Here is a 13,023-nt window from a genome sequence, read left to right on the forward strand (position 1 = left end):
AAGATCCATTAACCTTAAGATGAAACTCGTTGGAATAGATGCAAAAGGTATTGGGGGCTTGAAGTGACGCCCTGAATGGAGATGTCACATAAAATAATGAAAAAGCTCTACCATTACATTACATTACTTTTAGGGTGTGTTTGGTGACAGGACAAGATAGGACATGACAAGATAGGACATGACAAGATAGGATATGACTTGATAGAACAACTGTTCAACGTTTGGTAAGATAGAACTAGACATAACATAATAAGTAAAATGACCAATTTATCCTTGATGAGTTGTTTATTTTAATTAATTTATGTAATTTATTAAATTATAATAGAATAACTATTTTTTATAACAAAATATATCATTTGAAGTTTTCGTCAAAACAATTAAAACGACACCAAATAAAAAGTTTATGTAGTTTTCTATTTTTATCTCTTTTCTACATTTTTTTTTTTATTATTAATATATAATAAATTACATAAATTAATAAAAATATAGAAATCATATAAAAATAATATTTTGAAGACAGTAAAATGAAAATTTAAGAAACATAAAATACAATAAATAAAATTTAAAGAATGAATAAAATGTAAAAAAGAGACTTATTTGATGTTTTAGAAGAGAATTAAGTTTTATTTTGAGGTTATATTATTAAAATATAAGTCTGTTCCATGCGGTAGGGGTGGAATAAGTCTGTTCTACTTTGTTCCGGTCTGTTCTACATAAAATTCATGCCAAACATGAAACAAAGATCTCTGTCATGTTCTATCATGTCTCTGTCCATGTCCAGTGTACCAAATGCATCCTTCCGGATGTCGAATTTCCATAAAAATAAGGCCCATAAGGCCCTTGGTTAAGGTGTAATTTGGGCCCGATTGCCCTTTATTTCTTCTTCTTGAAAGAAAATAGATCCAAAAGAAAAAGGAAAAAGAACAATCTGACTTCCCTTCCCACCGACCCAAGAGAGTACAGATTCCAGAGCTGGCTGCAACCATCTTCAAACGACTCTTCCCTCCCACAACCCGGAGTCGGAGCCGGAGCCGGAGCCGGTTGCCCTCTTGTTTTGCGATGGATTTCAACATCTTCAAGTTATGCTCAGGCCTCAAATTCCTTGGCTACTTGATGATCCTCCTCGTCGCTGCTATTATTGCTGTTTCCTACTATGTTGTAGTAGTCATCACCTGGGGTCCCCAACTCTTCCACGGTGCTTTCAAATCCCTATTGTCTTTCTCCATCATCATCTTATTTCATCTCCTGGTAACTTCAACGCTCAACTACTTCAGATCATCTCATCTTTCCCTTATTTCAATCTAACAAGTTTCCCCAATTGGAAATTTAACATCTTTTTCTTCATCAATTTGCATGCCACTTTGTTAGACTATGTCTTTTGTTGATTGGCATTTACACAAGCACCGTTTAAACCACACCTCATTTGCTTTGTTGAAATTGATGAGCATGACATTGTGTGAATAAATTGTTGGATTTTGTTTCGTCTATATTTTCTGCTTAATGGAATCAGTTGTCATCGGAATTGAACGTCTATCTCGGTTGGTCATAGCCACAAAATGTCCACGGGTGAATTGTTGAACCTGTCTGTAAGGATGCTTATAAACTGCTTACAACTGTTGCATCTATTGGTGAATTGCTACTTACCAAATTTCTTGTTTAAATCTTTATGATATAGATTAGAATAGAAAAATTAGTAAGTCAAAATAGTTATTATACAAGAATCAAAACATGATGCCAAATAACATTTTCATAATACTATAATCTGGCCTTCTAAGTGTTACAGTGGAAGAGAATTGACTAAATTTACGTCTGCACCTAGAAATTCTTGAAAACAAGGCTTAAATAGAGCTTACGAAAACTGAAAAGCACTAAAAAATAGGTCCGTGAACCCATAACTCACTAACCAATAATTAAAGCTTTCTAGGTAGACTGAAAAATAGGAAACATGGCATAGCTAGCTGATTATTTTGATTCAGTCAACTAACACTCTCCTTTGACTCAAAATCACACACACCCGGCTGCATCTGAAGAACCAATGCTTCGCTTGAAGGAAAGATTTTGTAAATATATCCATATTCATTCGACACTTATACAGGCATAAGGTTAAAATGGTAATTTTTGTTGTTCAGATTATTTATTCAGGACAAAGATCAAACAACAATTTGTCTTAATTTATCCAGATAGATTAATGCTTAAAGACAACTTAATAGATTCAGAACTTAATGGATAAAAGATCAAACAACCGCTAACCTCAATCCCTTAACTCTTGAATATCAAATAAGAAGCTTCACTCCAGATAATTACCAGGCTCACAGACTCTTCGAAGCCAAGACCCCTTCTAAAAAAGGTATGAACACGAGAGCCCTTCTTGGGAAAGCAATGGAAATACATACCCCTTTACAAAAACCATAAAAGGTAGAAAAAGCAACCAAAGCGGATCTATAGATAGAGACCACGAGGGGAGAAGAACACCATAATTCACAGTACCAACTGTATATCGAAGAATTATTTTTGTTGCACCAATGTGCTCTTTGTATAGGGCTGTGTAGATATCGAGACATTGCACTGTCAAAAATTAAGTATCAGGCCTGGTGTGTGTCAAATAGTTCAAACCACCAACAAGACTTCTAAAAACCCCTGGATTGGCTTTTTCAGTCCCGTCTTAACACTGAAACCTCTTATTGATATTCTTGGTGTTGTTGATACTTCACAATTAGACAAGTTAAATTTCTTCAATAAGTCGGCAACACACTTCTTTTGACAAACAAAATCCCATCTTTCCCTTGCATCAACTCAAGCCCCAAAAAAGTATTTTACTACCCTAAATCTGTCATCTCAAATGTTCTCATCATGCAAACTTAAAATAATCATATAAGGAGTTAGATGACTGTAAATAACATCATATCATCCACATAGAGGCAAACTAGCAAAAATTCTCAATTACCTTGCTGCCTAAGGGAAAAGTGGGTTCATTCTCACTTCTTTTAAACCGGATTTCTCAAAAGGAGTCAGTCTTACTATACCATGCATGTTTCGGAATTTGAGAACTCTGTTCTTAGAGGCTAGAGCCATTTATAATGAGGCCTTGAGGTTGAGCAACATACATTTTTTTATCCAAATAACCATTTAAGAAAATGCACTTCACATCAAATTGAAAAACAATAGGTGATAATGGGCAGCCAATGCGAAGGTAATTATCACTGTTCCAGACCGAGCAGTAGGAGAATACGTCTCCTCAAAGTCTGTACCTTGTTGCTGCCAATACCCTTTTGTCACGAGTTGCACTGTGTGCTTTTGTACACTTCCATAAACATGATACTTGGTTCAAGAGCCCCACAACATCTTGGCTTTAGGAATGCCGAACAACTCCCATGTTGAATCCTTTTCAATGGCTTTTATCTCTTCTGTCATAGTTTTTTGCCACTTAGGTCACGCAACAGCTTCCTCATAGCTAGCTGGGTTCGACACATACAAGGCAAAATGTAAGAGTTTTGAAATTTCAGTGAAAGAGTGAATTTCTCTGGAGTGTCATCATAAGTATCACTAGGTGGTGTACTTTGTAATGAGCTGTTGTTGCTTGTCCCTGAGGATGCACGGTTGCTGGTGGTGTTGCTTGGTGATGAAGGGGCAAAGTTTGTAAGACCACCATCGCATTTAGGGCTTTGGTGAAGAATTTGCAGTCACCTGAGATTGTTGGTAACAGATCTTCAATGTTCATAACAACTTGATCGTGGCTTCTTTCGGTTATTACATTTTCAACTAGCTTCTTCATTGAACACTCATACTACTTATCACTCGCCATGAAAAGGGTCATATAAGCATTCTGCTTTGGATTGAGGATTATAGGCGATGAAAATACATTTTATGGTTTTATCATCAAGCTTTGAATGAGAATTAACCATAACATATGCTATACAACCAAAGACCTTTAAGCTTCTTAGGGTGTATGATTCATAACAACCCTTGTTGGAGAGATATCTCAAGTATCAAGATAATTGATCGAGTTTTAATATCACATCCCATGATTAAACGGTTCTACCCTGGATCGGATAAGGATAGGACCATAGTTGTGAAAAGCGCGCCTGAGGCGCAAAGGATTGAGCTTTTTTCCATGTCAAGGTGAGGCGAGTTACTGAGGCGCACGGAGGCGCAGCGCCTTGGCTGAGGCGCAAAATGGGCTTAGGCGCGCCTTATACAGATCTGCCCTAAATTCAAATAATTTTCTTGTCTCTTAAACTTCTACAAAGAATTGTTATTAAATATGTCAAAACCTAATATTAGTTACGTCTTTTAACCTCCTGGACTTCTATAAAATGAGTTATTAGATAAGTCTATTCAATTCTCTATTCAATTCTAATTAGTCATCTCCTATAAATACCTCCCATACATACGTCCCATACATTGTACTCTCCCTGACGGCTTTAAACCTTATACTTTTTTTTGGCTGCCTTGTGGAATTTGAAATTGAACTATGTTTTTATATAATGGTATTTTAGTTGATATTACTACTTTCTATATAATAATATATGAGTTGTATATTACTATGTGTGTGTGTGTATATATATATATTTTTTTTTATACAATGCGCCTTGCATTCTGAGGTCCGCGCCTCACTCCTAGGCCCCAGGACCCCTTTGAGCCTAAGTGCGCCTTGCGCCTTTAACAACTTTGGATAGGACCAGTCCATAGAAATATTTTGCAGATTTGGATGTCTGAGCTCAATTGAAACATCTTTGAAAACATCCAGGATTCCCCGCTGCTTTTGTGTAATAGATGATGAAACAAACAAAAAAATAAATGGGGTAGTTATAAAATCATGGACCATAGACTGTCAGGACCATATCGGTCTAGTTTTCAGAACAAGGACCTGTTAAGGACCAAGTTTTTTTTTGGCTTATAGGGATCGGTCCTTGTACATCTCTACTTCAAGCAGTATAAGCATCATCCAGACATTATCTCTTACATTACGATTTATTACAACTGATTATTCAATATCACAAAATCACATTCAAAATGCACTCCAAATATCCCCAAAAAACGACACAGGTTCAATAATTTGGAATGGAGGAAGTATATTTAATTGATAGTTTTTCCACTTCTTTCTAAAAAACACTATACATACAAATGATGACTTTAATGATGCTTTTATATTTCAATGCTAAATCTATGACCCTTACATGATGATTAAATAAAGAAAACTGGGGAACATCACCATTCTTAGTCCAAACATGAATGTCTCTGTTCATCTTAAAATGTACAAGAAACGCAAGTATACCTCTATTGTACCAAGCTATATGCTTTTCATGAGGAATTTGAACGGGTTCTAATATCACATCCCATGTTGCAGCTTGTCTTGTTAGCATGGAGTTATATCATGGTAGTTTCCCAGAACCCTGGCTCTGTTCCTGAAAACTGGAAACCAACATCAGAGGAAAATCTAGAAGCTGGCATCTCTACATCACTGTCAGATTATATGGTACTTGATAATTCTGCTTCTACATCTTTAGATGTGCCTGAAAGTAGACAAGCTTTGAGCTACTGCCGTTTTTGTCGAAATGGGAAGCCACCACGCTGCCATCATTGTTCTGTTTGTAAGTTATTTATAGTATTCAGTTGAACTTGGATGTTGGTAATACTAACATTTATGCATGTCCTGTTAAATGCCTCTCGATTTTCCTGCTTCCGTCTTTGGGTTGTTTGGGTGAGTCATTTTTTGCAATATATTTTGTTCCCGTAGCATATGATATACTTCATAGTTATTGACAGTGGAAACATTTTATGGGAATATGGAAGTTTTTTCCGTATATTTCTTAACCAAAGGTAATAAAATCTAAACCTATAAAAAGGAAAGAATATACAATTATATGATCAAATCTTCAAAGATTTTATATGAAATGAAATCTCCGTGACTTGATATAAAATTAAATCTCCGGTGATTTGATTTCCTTCTACACTCCCCCTCGAGTTGAAGTTGCTTATGAGAATGCTTCTTGGCTACATAATTTCACATGCTTCTTGAGCCATAGCCCGAAACTCAGCTTCTGCACAGCTTCGAGGTACGACCTGTTGCTTTTTATTTCCCCACCTTACTAAATTTTCCAAACAAAGTGCAACAAGCTGATGTAGATCTTCTGTCTTCTGCACAATTGGAATCTATAAAACCTCCACCTGCCTATTTTGACTTCTGGAGGAAGCAAATTCATTTGCTGGGCTTTATTTGAGGCAGTGAAGAGTCCTGTACACTGTCTTGAGATGATCTCCTGAAGGAATATGCATGAATGAACTTACTAGTTCTACTGCATAGGCATGAGGTGGCTCAAAATCTTCATTCTTAAGACTAATATCCATCTATTTTAGTGCTACATATGCCGCTAACAAATAATTATGTTTATATTTTTATTAATTAACTTATTTTGATGTAAGCTTTACTATGTTTTTAATTAGTATATTTTAATATATAATCTTTGATAGAAAACTAAATGCATCGTTGTAGTCGTCTCACTTTTGTCTACAATCTACGCATATATGTGATTAAACTAAATACATCGTTGCAATCGTCTAATTTTTATCCACAGTTTGATGTATATATGTGATTTGTACCCAATACCATGTATTTTGCGGCTTCCGAACCGATGTTTCTTGGTAACTTTTTTTAGAAATCCCTCAACATGGTTTTATATTCTAAAATATGGGTTTTTCGGCTTTCTATGATCGGGACTTTTTTATAACAACATCTACTTTTCAGTTTGCATTCTGTTGCTGATATGTTAGTCGATCCTAATTTTAAGTATATTGTGATCACCATTTTAACTATCCAACAGTACTATATAACTCGTTGGACCTCAATGGTATCTAGTTAACTAACCATCACATCACGGGCAGTAGGATAGATACCTGTCTGAGCCAAAAAAGGAGGATGGAATTGTGTGTGATGAGTTTGTATTCTGATGAGAGTTCTATAGTGGGTACAATCACTATTGTTCTTGTTGAAGAAAGTCTTCTCAGTTGATGTGTCACTGCAGATTATCTTCTGATGAGACATGATAACCTCCTTATTATCATAGGCAGGTTTACAAGACTAGAAGTTGTTGGGTTTCCATGTGGTTTCCAGCATTAGCCTTTGATATGTCCAAGCGTATGGCAGTGATCATATATTGGATGACCCCTTGGGTTCACACTGGAGGTGATGTGAGACTCCTACTCCATGTGCTTCAAACCAGTAGCTATATTGACACGAATCCAGAAATCATTAAGTCTAATGGGAATAAAGCAAGGGAGTGGAAAGGTTATTCTAGAAGGGCTAAAAGGGCAATTGTGGAAAGTGGCTAGAAGTTAGTTAGAGAATAGCATCTTTAAAAAGGGAAGGAAGGGGAGTGCGTAGGATATCTTATTTTTTTGCATTATTCTGTTTGATTGGCTCTTGCATCATGCATTGAGAGAGGGATTCTCCCTGGATCTTTTCTGTAATTCCGTTTCACCTTTAATTCCATCAACCTTCTTCTTCCCTAAATTCACTGCTAAATTTCCTTTTTCCATCATATATGTTCAGTTTGATCCATAGAAGGCTCTCGAAAGGTTGATTCACTTAAGAAGGAACTTTCACACAATTGATTTCTCACCCCAATACTAAGAGATTAGAAAGTAACTAATCACTTGGAACTGAGAAGGAGGTAAGAGATCAACTGAGGACAAGGAAGAACAGAAAATCCCTAAAAAGAGATGTGGGATTGGGGAAATTGTGTGAGAAATATGTAGAATTGGGAAAGAAGGCGCAAAACCGCCTTTAATGGTCTATTTATAGGGAAAACATGCACATCTGGGTCATACAGGGTTGAGATTGAATGTGGTTTGATCCCCTATGCTCTGAATAACTCCATGTAAGTTTCCCTAGAATTTCACCTTTCTTATAGAGGGCCTAGCCCTATGCCAATGCACAAGTATTCACTGGGTATTAGACTAGAAGGGTGTACTAGTCTATTTGTATTAAAGTTTGTTAAGTATGATTAGTTGATGGTTAAGTTTTGGTTAGAGTAGTCAGCTAACAGCAGCCCAATGCATAAATAGGTGACAGATGTATCATTCAATTCATTCAGGAAAGTGAGAAACTATCTCCCTCCTCACTAAATTCTTCTTTCATAATACTGGGAGTCCAAGCGTAACCCTACGGTATGGCAGTGTGATACACACTGGATTGAAATTGACGGTAGATTGATCACGTAAAACAAATTGTAGGGTTTCYAGACTTTCGAGAGGTCTGGATTCTCTCCTCTAGAGCTCGCGCTCTCTCAACAGATTTTACAAGTGGAAGAAAACAGAATACCGACTCAACTACCACCTCACTATTTAAGCAAAACATTCTTCTATTCAAAACAGGAAAATTACCAACCTATCCCTCCCTTATTCRTATTTAAAGCAAGACTAGACAAACTCAAACTAGTTCCTTCTTCTACAAGTAAACCTCAAAGGAGGTTTATCAATACTCCCCCCCCCCCCCCCAAAAAAAAAATTCACCTTGTCCTCAAGGTGGTGACTGGGGAACTGATGCAGAAGTGGCTCTAAATTTTCCCAAGAAGCTTCAAATTCAGACATTCCTTCCCATTTCACCAAAACTTCAAATTGACCCACATCACCATTCGGTAATGGTCTCATATCCAGGATATCTTCAGGTACGGCCTGTAACACCAAATCTTCAGAAATCTGGGTCGGAAAATCGTGAGTCGAATTACAACTTCCCACAGCCTTCCTTAACTGAGAAACGCGGAAGACCGGATGGATCTTTGCTGAAGTCAGTAAATCCAAACGATATGCTACGTTCCCAATCTGCTCCAATACTTTGTAAGGACAATAAAATCGAGCTAACAGCTTAGGACTATTCCCCCGTACCAGCGATTTTCGTCGATATGGTCGCAACTTCAAGAACACCCAATCTCCTACCAAAAATACCTCCTCCTTTCGTTTCAAGTCAGCATATTGTTTCATACGAAATTGCGCTTTAAGCAAATGCAATTTCACTTCATCAAGCATTTCCTCCCTATCAGTCAACTCTTGATCTACCGCTTGCAATCTCGATGAAGTCGATTTATAACGGAGCAAAGGAGGAGGATCTCTACCATACAATACTTTAAAAGGAGACTCTTTAAGAGCTGTATGATAGGCTGTATTATACGAAAGTTCAGCCCATGGAAGCCATTTGCACCATTGTTTAGGTGTAGATGACACCCAACACCTCAAATATTGCTCCAAACAGCGGTTCACTACTTCGGTCTATCCGTCGGACTGCGGATGGTACGCTGAACTGAACTTTTATTTTGTTCCCTGCAAACGGAACAACTCCTTCCAAAAATGGCTAAGAAACACCTTATCTCGATCAGAAACCACCGATTGAGGAACCCCGTGTAACTTTACAACCTCTTTAACAAACGCTTCGGCTACTATTAGGGCATTGAAGGGATGTTTTAACCCAAAAAAATGGGCATACTTGCTAAGCCTGTCCACAACTACCGTAATCGAGCTCATACCGTTTGACCAGGGAAGACCTTCAAGAAAATCCATAATAATTTCGTCCCACACTTTCTCAGGCAATGATAAGGGTTGCAAAAGACCAGCCGGGCTGCCACTAAGACTTTTATTCCTTTGACACACCGATGGAACTGTTCTTCGATTTATTCTTCTATATTCTTCGATTTATCCTTCTTGTCTCACCAATAGGAACTGTTCGTATAAAGAACCTGCTGCCGGAGAACGAAACTGCCTTAACAGCAGCTGTTTCAAATCCTCCCACCTGGTAATAGGATGTTGTTTATGCTCCCATTGAAACCATTTTAACGCATCCCCTTCAAACGAGATGAACGACACATCGATTCTTTCTTGTTGACTCAACTGATTCAAAGCGAAGTAACGCTCAGCTCGCAAAATCCATCCATCTGGATCTTTACCATCGAACACAGGAATCTCCAATTTACGCCCCTTCACAGCTAAAAATCGATTTTGACTGCTTCGATTATTGTCTCTTTGATCAAATCTGGCGGCGGCATCTTCATCAGACGAGTTGGTAGCATTCGACCTATTGACAAAATCGTTCCTTAATTCTTCAATTTGCTGTACGATTCGCTCCAGACTCCTTTCAATCGATCCCATGCTGCTCTTCAAATCTTCAATTCGATTATTGGCACTTCGAGTCGTAACATTCGCCATGGTCGATTGGAACGGGCTCTGATACCAATTTGATACACACTGGATTGAAATTGACGGTAGATTGATCACGTAAAACAAATTGTAGGGTTTCCAGACTTTCGAGAGGTCTGGATTCTCTCCTCTAGAGCTCGCGCTCTCTCAACAGATTTTACAAGTGGAAGAAAACAGAATACCGACTCAACTACCASCTCACTATTTAAGCAAAACACTCTTCTATTCAAAACAGGAAAATTACCAACCTATCCCTCCCTTATTCGTATTTAAAGCAAGACTAGACAAACTCAAACTAGTTCCTTCTTCTATAAGTAAACCTCAAAGGAGGTTTATCACAGTGTTATGAAAGTTGACTTTTTTGTTTTTTGGCACTTTGATCCCGTTCTTCTTGCCACACTTGTTTACCTGCAATTACATTCAAACTAAACAAAAAAGGGTCACATCTGCTTAGAAGTGAGGTATATGTGCATGTTTAATGATGTGGTAAACGGTACAACAGGGACCATCAATATAGTTCATAGTTATGTGTCAGGCACCACATGAATTATGCTTCATGTCATGTCCTCATCAGTTTTGTTACGCCTAGTTTTATGAGGGCTCATGTTTTATGTTTGTCATGGTCTTAGATTTGTGAATGCACGAGTTTACGCTGATATCCTTATAAGTGTCTGAAGGACCAATAACATTTTCCTTGTTATGATACCGACATTGCATACAAGAATCAGTTGTGGGGAGATTACAGGTGACTTCTGTCTCTTTTTGCAGGTCAAAGATGTGTATTGAAGATGGATCATCATTGTGTATGGGTGGTGAACTGTGTTGGGGCACGCAACTATAAATTTTTTCTATTGTTCTTGGTATTTACTCTTCCTCTTGATATTTGGCAAGGTTTTGATTGCAAATTAGTAGGCAGCTGTTAGTTGTCAAGATGTCTTAGGTCCAAGGGCTTAATGTATCTTACAGATGACATTAGAGATTTTCTTGCCTATCAGTGAGCTGTTTTAGAAGGGTTTCTGTTGACAATAACTCTTGTGACAGTTTTTCACGAGTTTCTCTAATTGCTTAGCTCATGTATTGTTGCAGGTATATTGTATTTGTGAATGGTATTTGGTTTCTAGATTTTTTCCAATGTTTTCATTGAAACAAAAATTAGCATTGATCATCAAAAAGCCTCTCTTTTTTTGATGTATGCCTAAAAAGTAAAGATTATGATACTTCATTAAAGTGACTACGCTTGTTAGTGAATTTCTGTAAATGCAGTTGTATACATTTCTGGAGACCACAATGGACACTATAGTATTGCTGCCCAGTTTCTTGAAGTTCTTCAAAGAAGCCAAAGGTCACTCAAACTCACCAAGTGATCTTGCTCTAACCTTTCTGGCTTTTGGTACCTTCTCTAACCAGCCTTAATGATTGCAATATCTGGTGTAGTAATTTTCATACTCATTCCCTCCTTTTTTCTTGATAGAGTTTGTATGTTGATGCAGTTTTAAACTTAGCTTTCGCACTGAGCCTTCTTTGTTTCATAATAATGCATGCGTCTCTTCTTTCAAGCAATACCACTTCAGTAGAGGTAACTCACCATCTTCATTTCAGTTATTGATCTGTGTATATAACATCTGGGCCTGAACAAGTGGAAGAAAGGTGGCAGCATATGATATTGTTTTCAATGTTATATTGGATATCAAATGCTCCTTTTTACTCCAATTCGTCTATATTTTTTTTCCAACAGGTCTATGAGAAAAAAGGAATAGTGAGGTGGAAATATGACCTGGGATGGAAGCAAAATTTTGAACAGGTAATCAAAGTCATGTTCAACATCTCATATGTATTCTTGAAATGGTATGATAAGAGATGATGAACATTTTAGGTGTTTGGAAGAAGAAAGGCGCTGTGGTTGTTCCCTTTATTCGCCAAGGAAGATTTGGAGAATATACCCGCACTTCATGGCCTCAATTTTCCTACATGTTCGGATGCTGAATCATGACCAGTTATAGCCAACATAATTTTATGTAGTAGAGGTTTATCATGTAAAAAGCAATTGCAATTGCAAATCCAAATGCATGTTGTAACATATATAATTATTTCCAATTGGCACAAGTCTCTTCTTCTGATTTGGTTGTGAAAGTGAAAGTATTAGATCCATTATTGTTTACTGGATGACTTCAAAGTGTAGAAGCCTTAGCGATGTCTTAATAAGGCTGGTTCTATTAGGTTGTTCGTGTAGTTTGGTCCTAAGTTGTATGAATTATTCTCGTTGGAAAATTATTTGGTAAAACCACAAACCGCATAGAACGATATTAACTACATAAAGGTACTGTGAAAGTTCTAAAATGTGTGTTTTGATTCGAAGTTGTGCGGTATTTTGAACACCTGTGTGAAATGCTTGCTCGGGACTGGTGCAAAGTAAGCGTTGAAGGTACCTTCATCAAGCAAAAGAAATGATTTGATGATTTAAGGAAGTTGCGTATGTATATGATTGAGGCGGAGGATGCAAGCGACGTCGTACCTACATGTATATATTCATTTGAATGAACAATATAGGCGATGTATGCGTGTGGGTTTTAACACTTTGAATCACTTTTTGCACGCAAATGCCTATATATATATATATATATACACACCAGAAGAGTATTCATGCAATGCAGCAAGACACATCTCGATTTTAATGTTATATTTTATTATTTGTCTTTGTCGATGTTATAATATGATTTTATGTGTTTTTAAGAAACCAATAATAATTTTATTTTTGAATAAAATATAAATTTGAAGATATCATAAAAACTTTAAAAAAATATATATCAATGTTAATATCAAATCAACTATTTAAAAGTT

At 37.0% G+C, this 13,023-nt stretch overlaps 1 protein-coding gene across 1 annotated transcript; it reads left to right on the forward strand.

Annotated features, from left to right (window-relative positions):
• The first annotated feature begins 936 nt into the window (after positions 1 to 936).
• LOC112504395 (probable protein S-acyltransferase 12) lies at positions 937 to 12,302 on the forward strand. The gene is made up of 7 exons (XM_025108336.1): positions 937 to 1,248; positions 5,348 to 5,591; positions 10,954 to 11,045; positions 11,449 to 11,575; positions 11,676 to 11,761; positions 11,921 to 11,986; positions 12,059 to 12,302. The coding sequence occupies exons 1-7, from the start codon at positions 1,060 to 1,062 to the stop codon at positions 12,173 to 12,175; spliced, it is 921 nt and encodes a 306-aa protein (XP_024964104.1). The 5' UTR covers positions 937 to 1,059; the 3' UTR covers positions 12,176 to 12,302.
• Positions 12,303 to 13,023: the final 721 nt, after the last annotated feature.

This window comes from Cynara cardunculus, unplaced genomic scaffold (assembly GCF_001531365.2).
Source record: "Cynara cardunculus var. scolymus isolate 2C unplaced genomic scaffold, CcrdV1 Un_Scaffold_5468, whole genome shotgun sequence".
In the NCBI taxonomy this organism is placed as follows: domain Eukaryota; kingdom Viridiplantae; phylum Streptophyta; class Magnoliopsida; order Asterales; family Asteraceae; genus Cynara; species Cynara cardunculus.